Source organism: Rutilus rutilus, assembly GCF_951802725.1.
Source record: "Rutilus rutilus genome assembly, chromosome: 3".
NCBI lineage: Eukaryota > Metazoa > Chordata > Actinopteri > Cypriniformes > Leuciscidae > Rutilus > Rutilus rutilus.
The window spans coordinates 35,560,764-35,574,349 of NC_140211.1; the positions used below are offsets into that span (position 1 = coordinate 35,560,764).

The 13,586-nt window shown below is 36.3% G+C and overlaps 1 protein-coding gene across 1 annotated transcript; it reads left to right on the plus strand.

Annotated features, from left to right (window-relative positions):
• Positions 1–940: 940 nt before the first annotated feature.
• serinc4 (serine incorporator 4) lies at positions 941–13,424 on the plus strand. The gene is made up of 12 exons (XM_084403964.1): positions 941–1,311; positions 4,351–4,518; positions 4,726–4,904; positions 5,176–5,255; positions 6,330–6,423; positions 6,888–7,099; positions 7,221–7,316; positions 10,642–10,768; positions 10,860–10,932; positions 11,044–11,083; positions 11,428–11,575; positions 12,903–13,424. The coding sequence occupies exons 1-12, from the start codon at positions 1,243–1,245 to the stop codon at positions 13,111–13,113; spliced, it is 1,497 nt and encodes a 498-aa protein (XP_084260090.1). The 5' UTR covers positions 941–1,242; the 3' UTR covers positions 13,114–13,424.
• Positions 13,425–13,586: the final 162 nt, after the last annotated feature.

The following is a 13,586-nucleotide window of genomic DNA, read 5'->3' on the forward strand; positions in this document are numbered from 1 at the left end:
TTTGAATACATATTCTTTTGTGTTCCACAGAAAAAAAAAAAGAGTCATGCAGGTTTGGTACAACATGAGGGAGAGTAAATGATGACAGACTTTCTATTTTTGTGTGAACTGTCCCTTCAAGCGTGATTTCTGAATCAACACCGCAACTGTTTTTACCATATGTACGATGTCAAGTTTGTACATGATGCTGAAGGCTGACGAGTTCAAGTATTTGTCAGACCCTGCTGTCTGGATTAGTGTGTCACTCTACCGGAGAGAGAAGGACATCCAGGCTGAGACGAGGACTAAAAACTCCAGGATAATCCCAGCACACATACACACTGACCCAAATATAGAGCTACCGGGCGCTCTGCACGCTAGAAACTCATAACACATCCCGTGACACTACATAAACATGAGACACCATCGCATATGACGATGTCCGCTTCGTTATAATCATTATCTTCAACTGAAACAACTTGTCTCATATTGTGCAAACTTATTATGTGAAGATTGCCAGTGTTTGTTGATGTGTACCCCCATTTCACATTGAGACTGTGGGCAATGTATGCAAAGAATGCGGGATTGGACCTGTGCCGCTCTTCCTGTGTATTCCTCTAAACACCCACTTCATTCGCTTCCCTCTGTTTCTGGGTCAAAGCATAATGACCAGATTACATATGTGGCCTCTATTAAATCAGACAAGTGAGTAGTTGCTAAGGTGCCACTTAGCCAGAAAAGGGGGATCCAAAGGTATGTCAACTTTGCGATAGAAATCACAAAATCGCAAGTGATTACATTATTCTGCCTTAAACCGATTAGAACCCTTGGGAAATCCTATTGTACGTGAGGGTGCTCTGGAGCCGGTGCACTGGAGCGAGGGCCTGGGGGAAGGGAGGGACAGATGGAACCTGCCCCCTCCTCCCGCTGCTCTTGTTGACTAATCTCACTGGGTGAGTACAGGCGACTGGAGGGACGGCAACTGGGCGTCCACTCTTGCGCACAAACTCTTCTGGCACCATTCGATGCCGCTAGGCAGCTCGTAGGAAATGGGAAGACTGTTCGGATGTTCCAACGCGAGGAACATGAGGGTGTGCAGTTGGAGATCCATGGAATCACACCTGCAGAGGAAATTAGCTGAGGACCATTTCATGTAAAGCTGAGGGACTCCTACAGTTGATAAATTGTCCTGACTCACTGGTTATAGTATATAATTAGATTTTTTTTTTCGGAGGACTAAGCGTCCTTGACAAATAAGACGCCATGTCGACAGCTCAAGCTTTACACCATACCGGTGTCTACAACTATTTCCTCAACATGGTGGCTTATCAGGTGAGAGAGAAAGAGAGAGAGAGATGGATATTATTTCATAATGATGGGAGATGTGCAATGACATATCAGGTGTTTTCAGATTCTCATGGATATATTATTGGAACACAAGAAAAGCTTTACATAAGCATTATTCTTCTCTTACCAGAACCTAATCTGGCTTTGTAGAACTTAGAACTCAAAGACAAATTATGACGAATGTTGTGGATTTATGTTGAACCTATAAGGAACCTGACAATTTCACTTATCTTACGACTACAGCATTTTCAGTTACTGGATTTCACACTTTTTTGCTGATTTGGCTTTTCTGTTTGTCTTAAATATGAGTGAAGTTGCCACAGAATGACACTGACATATTTGACAGAAAATAGAGCTCATTATATGATATAATTTGTATTAGTGGAGCACTGTATAGTATGTGAAATATATACTCATATAAGTATGTTTCAAGGCAATAGACTTGCTTAAATACTGCAGAACCTAATTTTTGAAGCTTGCAAAGATTCAAGATGTCTACAGGTTGTCGCATAACTTGTCATAATGCTCTGTGATAGGACTCAATTTATGAGCTCCATATGTTCATTTTATCGTTTTAACTAATTAACCTTGCATTTCATTTGAATAACTCAACTTAGGTGACTAGAGACTGAGTTCACTCAGTGTTGTCTGCATTAGGATGAACAGTCCCTGAAAAGAATAATCCACTATTAAATTATTTAAATGATAATTGCTATTATAATTGCACTGTTAAAATAATTGGTCAGTTGTTGTTGTTTGGTATAAGAAGATAAAACTCCTCTGTCAACAGAAACGCACAGGCATCATGGAAAGTGCTTTCTGTCAAATGAAATTAAGAGGATGAATGACTCATTCTATCATCATAAGCTTTAAGAGTCAGTGTGTTTTCACCCTCCTTACTTCTGAGATGTGAGAATCAATAATAAAACGTTTGTAAATTAATTTATAGAATTCCTTATAATCTTATTTCTAAAACCACAAGCTGCCATGTTCTGATTCATGGTATTTCAAACCAAAAACATTCTGCTGTCACAAGTTGTCACCATCACTTTAAAACCAATTTGCTTCATTTACACTCTAAATTAACATTCACGGGTCGGAACCACGGGTTATCACATCTTAAATAAATGCATGGTTGCAAGTTTAAAATCTGAGATTTAATTATAACTTTTAAGTTGCAAGCATTATTTTGTTGAGTTCTGTTGACATAACTTTGATCATTACATAAACATAAAATTGTGTGTAATTAAAACTAAAATTTATGCGTTAATGTATTTATTTATTTATTTTTGTAAAGTAATTTAATGAAATAAGTGGATTTCTAGTGGCTTATTCGTGGTGTTTTTTGTCTGAACCGACTTCATTTTTACTTTTTACTGTGTTTACGTTACAAATAATTAAGTTCCTGTAACTCACTGTAGTTTGTTGGTTGAATATAGTTGTCATAATTAACCCTTAAAGGCATGAATGTTTTGCCAATCATTATTACATTTCCGGGTCTTTAGAGACCCAGATCGATATCTAACACATTGTTGTATCTTTTATTATAACAATTACAGAAGAATAAAATAAAGCATTTTTGTTACCTTTTGGAGCTTGGAAGGGTTCAGTTTGAGCAAATGTTTTATACCATCATCCTTTTTAGAGCTAATTTCCCAGGACATTCAGCATCTGGTTCATATTCACAATCTCAAACATGTTCTTAAAACTATCATTTTCAACATCTTCAAAATCCAATTTTTGATTCGCTGACAGCTTCTTCCCCAGATCCACCATCAAGTGGACAGTGACACTAATATTTGTTTGCGTTCAGTACTTGCTCTGCAGTAAATCGCTGACCCATTTCAAGTTTTGCTGATGATACTTCCTGTTCTTTTGTTTTCTGCCTGCGGTAACTATGAATGAAACTTGACTTCATCATTGTGTATCAGACATTGTCATCTTATGGAATAAAGATGAATTGTACTTATTCAGTCATCAGAGAATCAATTATTTTTGTGCAGGAAACACACTCCTCGACACTCCTCGAGTCATTAGCAACCCTATTACATTTTTACAAAATAAATGGGTACACAAGCATTCTTTTATAATTTTTTTATTGTTCATAATGAATTGATTGAGGAATACTAAAAAGGTTGATGTCTAACTTTAAAAAATGAATGAGGAGGAGGGTAGTGAATGACGTTTAAAGGTCAAAAGAAAATGATGCACCTGAGACCTTATGTCTCTAAAAGCACCAAAAAAAATGTAATGATCATTTGCTCATTATTTACTCACCTTCATGTCATTCCAAAACCTTAAGACTTTCTTTTTCTTCTGTGGAACTGGTTTCAACTGTTCTTATCCAAAATTAAAGTTAATGAGGTCCAAAACAACACTGGTCCCCACTGACTTTCATTGTACGAACAAATAAACACTGGTACATATTAGAAAATATCTTCTTTTTTGTTTGGAAGCTTTTCAATTTTCAAAAGGCAATTCTTAACTTTTTTTTTTTTTTTTTTTTGTGGCGGAAACTAGTTTCTTCTGAAACAAGCTTTGATACTTTTGTGTTCCTGAAAAGAAAAAAGCCATATAGATCTTGATCATCATGAGACATCATTTTAATTTTGGAGTGAATTATCACTTTAAAGACTACTGCAAAAGAGTTAGACATGTATATATCTTGACATGAATTACTCTATATTTTGATGGTTTTCCCCTCAAGTCACATAGTGAATAACTGTGACAGGACATCGAAGTGAAGCACGGTTCTTCACACAGTACATTACTGAAAGATTGTGTTTTTTATACTGCTATCATTCAAAATCCAGTATACGCTAATGAAAAATAGATTATTAATCTGTCAGTTGGAACCGAGTTTCTGCCCAATCTCTGCTTCTGGGTTTAGCTGAGGATAAAAGATGTTATTTGGACCCCATCCAGACAACCAGCCCCGATCCCTCAGGAAAAATACAGATGCTTTGAGCGACTGAACCCTGCTTTAATCCTGAACCCTGACTGGTCTGCTTTTCTTTCTATCAGATATGCTGCTGCTGTGGCCCGGCACCATGTTCCCTGTGTTGCTCCTTCTGTCCGCCCGTCAAATCCTCATCCAGCACGCGGGTCATGTACACGTTATTCCACATCATGGCCTGCACTGTCTCATGCCTCATGCTGTCTAAGACCGTGTCCGAGGCGGTGAGGGAGAATGTAAGTACAGTTCTTACACGTTGCACAGGCTCCAGTTGGTCTTCATTCGCCTAACTGACTTTTATTTGTGCTGGTGCTGTAAAGAGCCAAAACTTTGCTTTATTTGTATTAAGTCTTGTATCTTGGCTAATCTGCTTGGCTGGACTCACACCAGCTACACATGCCAGCAGGCTGTGGCACACAATAACAGACAGCTCTCTTCCTCAGGTGCCTTTCTTTAATGTGGTGTGTGATGAGGCTCATGGTGGAGGAGACTGTCAGATGTTGGTGGGTTACTCTGCCGTCTACCGGGTGTGTTTTGGCACAGCTTGCTTCTACTTAATGATGGCCATCTTCCTCATCGATGTGAAGTCCAGTCAGGATTTCCGAGCCCTCATCCATAACGGGTTGGTGACTGCATTATTGTTTGCACTGTCTGTAACACAACAGAAAGTTGCTTCGACTCTTCACTTCGACTTCTTTTGATTGCTCTACAGATTAAAAACTACATAGCAGTTGTGGAGACATTAGGTTAAGTTCTTAAGAGGAAGAACATGGTCTGGAAGAACCAGATCCTTGGACCATATGGTGTACATGCATCCATGTTTATCAGTAGGTTTATTAAGTTACTTCATATGAATAAACTAACACACACTTATTCTCCTCATTCTCACTTAGGTTCTGGTTTCTGAAGTTCATCACCATGCTTGGGATGATCGCTGCTGCCTTTTTTATTCCCACAGAATCCTTTTTGCATGGTGAGCTATTCATCTGTGACACAAATGCTTATATTTGAGAAATAATAGAGAGGAACTGATATAAAAATTCTGGCTGAGACCAATAAATAAATGAATAACATTACCATTCAAATGTTTGGGGTCAATAAACATTCAATATCTATATGATTGTTTTGTTTTTTTTAATAAATTGATACTTTTATTCAGCAAGGATGCATTAAATTGATAAAAAGTGACAGTTAAAACATTTATAATGTAATAAAAGATTTTTATTTCAAATAAATCCTGTTCTTTTGAACTTTCTATTCATCAAACAATCCTAAAAAAGTTTCCACAAAGTATTAAGCAGCTGTTTTCAACATTGACAACAAGAAATGTTTCTTGATCAGCTTATTAGAATGATTTCTGAAAGATCATGTGACAACACAACATAAGAAAAATGCATAGTTTTTTTTTAGATTTGCTAAATGTTGAATTGAATTAATAATCAATTAAATATTTAGCCTACTTTAAATTACTGTTACATGATTGCAAAGGTCATCACAATTATGAATGCACAATTAAATATTCAATATCAACAAATTAATATCTAATATTGGCAGATAAACTATATAATATCAATATATATTTGCATTCCTACTGATATGGGAAAGGAGGTGTATTGATGAAAATATAGTGATGTGTCCTAGACTATCTAAACTGATTATGTGCTTATAGTGATTATGTTACAGTCTTGGCTCATGGCTCTGGTGATGATCAGTCTGGATCATGTGATTTGCACTTCTCGTTTAAATCCTCCAGGTGGCCCTACGGACACATTGAGCGTTTTACGTTTGCACACAAAGTGGGGATTATCTCAGTCAGTGGGCCCAGTTTATAAAACACGAACATATTTAATTGGAAAATGTTACAATGTTGCATTCAATTCAGTGAGACATGTTATGTACAAATGGTTTTACATGTAATTTACAAAAGAATTCGTTCTGATTCATAAATACAGCCCAGTTCACCTCATTTCACTGTATTTCATAAATACACTGTATTTTTTTGTCTTATTTTTAATTGTTTTCCCCTTTTTTTCCTCTTTCCATGTAGCTTGGCATTACGTTGGAGTAGTGGGAGGCTTTTCTTTTATCCTAATTCAACTCATTCTCATCACAGCTTTTGCTCATACCTGGAATAAAAACTGGTAAGTGAGGAAACTGGGTCCACACCGACCAGTATGTCCTCTTGAGGCAAACCTGCACTAACCCACAATAACTACTGTAGGAAGGTGCTCATTACCAGACTATGAAGAACCACATCTGGTTCATGTCTGGAGTCACATCTCGCTCAGGAATGATAACATATCACCCTCCACAGTTGTAGAGTTTTAGATAATCTCTGTCCTTCACTCCCTTCCTGTTTCTCGCTCTGGTATCTCACTTATTGATATACACACGCATTCATACTCACTCCCCGTTCACCCTCTGACATCCAGTTTCTCCCAGATGTTTGTGGAATCTACCTCAAGCCATTTTGAGGCAGAATGTCATCTTAACACAACGGACATAATAGGAATTATTGTACTTCCTGTTTTTCCTGATTTTTGATTTACACGTGAGGCGTCATTGATCTCGCTCACCCTGTCTCTGCCCTGCCTCTCATTGCCAGGTTAACCGGTGCAGCTGAGAATAAAAGGTGGTACGTGGCAGTCATGTGCGCTACCCTCTTTTTCTACACCATCGCCACCATGGCCTTCACTTTCATGTACAAATACTACACTCACCCAGCGGGATGCCACCTGAATAAATCCCTGCTATGGACTAACCTGGCCCTCTGCACCTTCATGTCTTTTATTGCGGTCACTCCCTGCGTGCAGCAAAGTTAGTGCTTCATCTCTTCCTGTTCTCTCACCAAAACAATAGTTTGGTAGTTTATATCAGTAGTTTAGATATATGTATATAAATGAAGAATGATTACCGTTTGTTTCGCTCTCCCTCTCAGAACAGCCTCGCTCGGGACTCCTGCAGGCTTCCATCATTTGCTGCTATGTCATGTACCTGACCTTCTCTGCTCTGTCCAGCCGCCCACCAGAAAAAGGTAAGCAAGATTTGCTTGTTTCATGCATTGTTTCTGTTCAATTTTAGGCTATAGTTTGCTTCCATAACATGTCTTCTTTCAGAATGGTAGCAAGAAAACATTTCAAATATGCATTTATCAAAAATATAAGATATCAGTTCTGCTGTTGTTCATTAATAGGCGTACCTAGTGGTGTTGTACAATGAAGACGGTGTCATGTCGCCGGAAATAGAGTCATCAGTGTCCCACTGTGTAGTGAGCCGGGGTCCTTACTGTCCTTACCGGTGCCGAATTCATGTACACGATATACTGGCTCACGACCTAGGAAGTTAGGGAGCTGATTGAGAAGCACCCATAGTGATAACCATAGCACGGGACAAAAAATATGACATGTTAAATTACTGTAGATACGCATTAAGCAATATAAATACAGACATGAGATTAATAAAAAAATATATTAATATCAAAATAGTTTTGCAATTTCTTTTCCAATTAATTGTAAAAGAAATTACTTGTAAATAATCTTAAATGTCTCACTGTACATTACATCTGCACTTTTGCTAGAGCATCCTCACTAATTTCAGAAGCACCCTCAGTGATTTGATTATTAATTTATGAAAATGTAGATAGTACAATTTAAATGTTTTAGTAAACTTAAAGCTAAAGTTTAGGTAAATGTTTAATTTCCCATCTGACAGTAAAATTAAAAGGTCTGAGTCTGCAAATCCATTTAAATAATTGTGATTAAAACAACTGCGAACAAATAATGAATTGAGATTTTACAGCAACATGAATGTTTGTTATGATGCATAAATCTCAATTTTACCAATGAAAAGTAATATACATGTGCATGTGCACCTAACTGACGTGAACACCTGAGCTGACGCTCAGCGTAATGATTTGACCAATCAATTGGCCCATATTAACATACAACACACCTCCAGAGTAAGACGGAGATGCATTTATTTTTTTATTGACTAAATTAACAAGCAACAATTATCTAACAAATAAATCAGTTGGACGTAAATGTGTGTGTATATATATATATATACATATACATATATGTATACATATATATATATATATATATATATATATATACATACATACATACATATATATATATATACATATACATATACATATACATATATATATATATATACATATACATATATATATATATATACATATATATATATATATATATACACATACATATATACATATATATATATATATATTTTTTTTATATATATATATATATATACACATACATATATACATATATATATATATATATATGTATGTACATATATATATATATATATATATATATATATATATATATATACATATATATATATTCATATTAAGGTTTTTTTCGTCTCACCATCAACGTAAAGTGTGTACAGTCAGGAAGGGTACAAAGCCACGCTAAAGGAACATAAGCTGATAGTGCGAGGGAAAGCTTAATGTAGAGGTCACGAGCAAGAACGTTCGACACTCGACTAATCACCTCGAGGTAGGTCTGAGACTAGAGCCAATCACTGTCCTCACAGGACATCATCTGAATAGATGAGCGAACGCACAGTAAATACAGGTCACACAACGAGACGGTGGTAGAAGTGAAATTGAGCCTACCAGCTGATGCTACCCACGTTGACATGGAAACACCGTGGAGTTCAATGTGTGAGCTGGCACAAGATGCCAGAATCCAAATCAGACTGCTCTCCCTCTGCTCTTTTCTTCTTCAAAATCTCACACTGATCAGTCGAATATTAATATGAAAGAATGTAGCCCGACTCAATTATTAAAACCAGGAGATTGCAGTTGCAATGCTATATTACAGACCATTAGAAACTGTGTGTAAAAAAATGATAAACTTGATGTGTTAGTAAAACTATTAAACTCATTTTTCGTTAATTGAAATAAAGCTGTAATAAAATAAAATAAATGAGAAAACTAAATTTAGAGATGTTTACTTCTACGGGTTTTTTTTAAGTAGGCCTACTAAAATAACTAAAACTGAAATAAAAATAAAGCTAAATTGAAATATTAAAAAAGCTAAATGATTTAATCACATAATAAAATGACTAAACCCTAAAATAAAATAAAAATGAAAGTTGAAAATATAAAATTCAAAATAATAAATAAATAATTCTAATATAAAAATGATCATAACTTTAATGGCACAGTTACCCATTTGCAAGATCATTAGACACTTAACACTGGTAGTTATGGGGGGGAAATAATACTGGATCCAGCATGTGAGCCTGTCTCTACCTGTCAACACAAAGCCAGCCAAGTAACTAACCAGTCAGTCACCGTAATGATGAGGGGCACTTGCAGAGTGATTGGCGGCCTGTTTGAATACTTTCAACTCTTTATGAAACTCTAAAATGCTTTATAGAATCACAGACTGATCTGTTGTTTCAAGGTCAGAGCGCAGTGATGCATGCAAGCCTCTATCGGAGTAACTGGATTGATTCATCCCTCAGCAAAGTTAATCAAACTGGCTGTAATCACATAGTCATTAACAAAAGGTCATCAGTGGAGCCGCAAAACTCTTCCTGGTTCGCCATCTCATCTCACATCATTTCATCCATTAGTGGTGCATTTCAGAGGAAACCTGTGGTGATGAATGGTGCGGGCTCAATATACGACAGAGATGAATGAGATTTCCAGAAAGAAAAAGCTTTGGTGACTGAGGTCATAGAAAAGCTCTCAAGCATGTACACAGATGTAGCTGAGGGTGTTTCACGTGGGTATTTGAAATATAGATGTTGATGGTAAAGTTCAGGGGAGAAGAATTACAGCTGCTGCTGTAAAAGGATTAGAATAGTTATTACATTTGCCAGGTTTTGATTTAGGATGATTTACATAATGTTTTTGGGTTGAAATATCACAGATGTGCTTTGATTAATATTGCAGGATTGTTGCTTTCTGGAGAAACAGTGTACTGACTTTTCTTTGGTGAATGGCACTGTGTGTGTGTATATGTGTGTTTGTTGTGTCCTGTCTTGTTCACTAACTATCAGCGGGTTTATGGCCTCTGTGTGCTGCATGAATTCATAAAGGACTGGAGTGCGCCCTGGGGCATGCTGGGAGTTTAATCCCATCTCAGAGGAATTCTCTCAGACACACAACACACAATATCCACAGACCTCTAAATCATCTCTGAACCCAGAAACAATGGGCTCAAGAAATCCTTAATGGAGCGTGTAAATGTGACACTAAATGCAATTCGCTGTTGTTTTTAAACATGAGTTTGTGGAAAATAAATCTTAATCCAGAAAAGTATGTAAACGAGTCTCTCTCTCTCTCTCTGTTTTGTGTTTTTCAGTGGAGTATCAAGGGGTCAACATGACGGTGTGTTACCCCAAAGTCAGCAGAGATGAGATTCAAAATGAAGGCAATGCTGTGGCCATTATCGGGGCTGCAATCATGTACTGCTGTGTTCTCTTTGCATGGTAGGCAAAACGATATTGAGTTGTTAATAATAGAGATATTAATAAAATGTCTACTTTGGCTAATAAAATTGATGCTGATTTTCTTCCTCAGCAATGAGGCTTCATACTTGGCTGAGGTCTTTGGACCTTTCTGGATGATAAAAGTTTACCGCTATGAGTTCCAAGTATGTGACTTTCAGAAAGTTTTATATATAAATTTTTTATTTTTTATTTTTTTTTGAGATTTTTAACTCATAATGTCTCTGACAATCTCTACCACTCTCTGTCTTGAACAGAAAGCCTCCTGTTGCTTTTGCTGCCCAGAGGCAGAAGATGGTGAGAAACATATCACAAATTCCATAAACATATTAAAGGGATAGTTCCCAAAAATGAAAATTCTGTCCTCATTTATTTACCATCATGTTGTTTCAAACCATATGACATTCTTCTGCAGAACACAAAAAGATATTTTGCAAACATTTTCGGTTCCCATTGGACCCGAAACTGTTTGCTTACCAACATTATTCAAAATATATATATATAATTTTTTGTGTGTGTCCTTCTTAAGAAAGAAAGCCATTCAGGCTTGGAACGACATGAGAGTGAGTAAATGATGACATTTTTGGGTGAACTGTGCCTTTAATGTCAAGGTATTAACATCTTTGTTTCTGTCCTGCCAGAGGAGGAGTTTGTCATTGACGAGAGCAAAGGCTGTCAGAAAGTCATCCACAACGAGACCCATCGCGTTGCCTACAGCTACTTTTTCTTCCATTTTGTGTTCTTTCTGGCCTCCCTCTACGTAATGATGACCCTCACTAATTGGTTCAGGTCAGTTGTTAAAGAGCTCGTCTGAGCTGTTCTGGAGATCCGACCAGAAAGCCCTGGAACAACAGTAAACACACAAGAGTTTTCGTGGATAGAACCAATATGTATATACAAGCACAGACACATCTAAACAGAGAATTGCTTTTGTTCTTAAAAATAAATTAAGCTAATTTCCAGGGGTTCCAGGTCTGTGAGGATATATATATATATATACATTGTTGAAAGTTTGGGATTTTTTAAAGGAAGGTTTTTCTTTTGCTCACTAAGGCTGCATTTATTTGACCAGTATTGTGAAATATTACAATTTAAAATACCTGTTTTCTATTTGAATATATTTTTAAATGTAATTTATTCCATCGTTACTCCAGCCTTCAGTGTCACATGATCCTTCAGAAATCATTCTAATATGATGATTTGCTGCTCAAAAAACATTATTATTGATGTTGAAAACAGTTCATAGAAACCGTGACACAATTTTCTTCTTAATTCTTTGAAGAATAGAATTTTTAAAAGAACATTTTTTATTTAAAATAGAAATCTTCCTGACCCCAAACTTTTATTTTATTTTATATATATATATATATATATATATATATATGTTTATTTTATTATATTTCAGCCTTTCTAAATGTGGTGTATTATTGCTCTTTTAAATATTGTAAACAGTGTTAATATTTGTCATCATTTAATGTTATAAAGTGTAACAGAGAAAAAAATATCTATATTGGGATCCCTGAGTTGGCTGTGAGTCTGAATGGAGTCTGTAAAGTCTAAAAACCCTTGTTATAGATTAGCCCGAGCCTGAAATAAAATGTTGGCAGTTTTAGAGGTAAATAAAAAGATAATTATTTAATCCTCTTTGTATACATCTATATATGAAGAGTTCAGATGCAAAAGCCTCTAAGTGCCATCTGAAATTTTCTTCTTGAATGATCATTTTTATCAAGCTCGTATATTTAAGTTCAGTAATTTCATTTAAATGGCAATGAAAATGACCTATTGTCCTTTAAGTTAAACTACTGAACTTAAATATACGAGCTTGATAAAATGTATTATTCTAGAAGAAAATTTCAGATGGCACTTAGAGGCTTTTGCTTCTGAGGAGAAAATAATTATCTTTTTATTTACCTCTAAAACTGCGAACATTTTATTTAAACTGCCAACATCTATATTTATTTATTTATTTATTATTATTATTTCTAAAATAGGTTTTTGCAGAATCAGTTAACATCTGGGGATTTTTTAAAGCAATTTTGTTGCCAAAAGATTAGCACCCACACACAAATCCCAATTTTGACCAATTTTTATAATGCCATTCTGTCTCCCTCAGTTATGAGACTGCTGTGCTGGAGACAACCTTCACCCACGGGAGTTACTCCACATTCTGGGTCAAGCTCTCTTCCTGCTGGGCATGTGTTGTTCTGTATCTCTGGCTCCTCCTGAGTCCCCTGTGCTACTGCCAGTCTGATCACAAACGACCTCGCCGCGCCCGCATCAAGAGACGGACCACCTCGCACCGCCACGTTAGCGTCAGCGTGTGAATCACACAAAACAGACTGTTCAACAGTGTCAAAGACAGTGGGGATGGGTGCAGGTTACTGGGGATTTCCACCGCGAAGGACATGGGTCATGCAGGATCCCTGAACGCTGAAGAGTAGACTCTATTAAATGAACATTGATCCTCCTGATAATCCTGTTAGGATTAAAACCACCAGCACTATGAATGCAATTCAACATGCATGGAACGGAAAATGTTAACCATGTTTAAGACTGTACGGGCATATCTGTAGGGGATGTGCTAAAATTGCCAAACGGAATATGACATTAACATTTAAAAGAGCTGGATGTCTTTATATTTAGTGAGGTTTTTTTTTTAAATGTAGAAGAATTCGTCATTGGCTTACAGTGTAGACATACGGAGATACCTGAAATAGGCTTTTTCCTATTTAATTTAACCTTTTGATACATTTATGCTTACCAAGTTGTATAGATTATGTGAGCAATGCTTTATTTC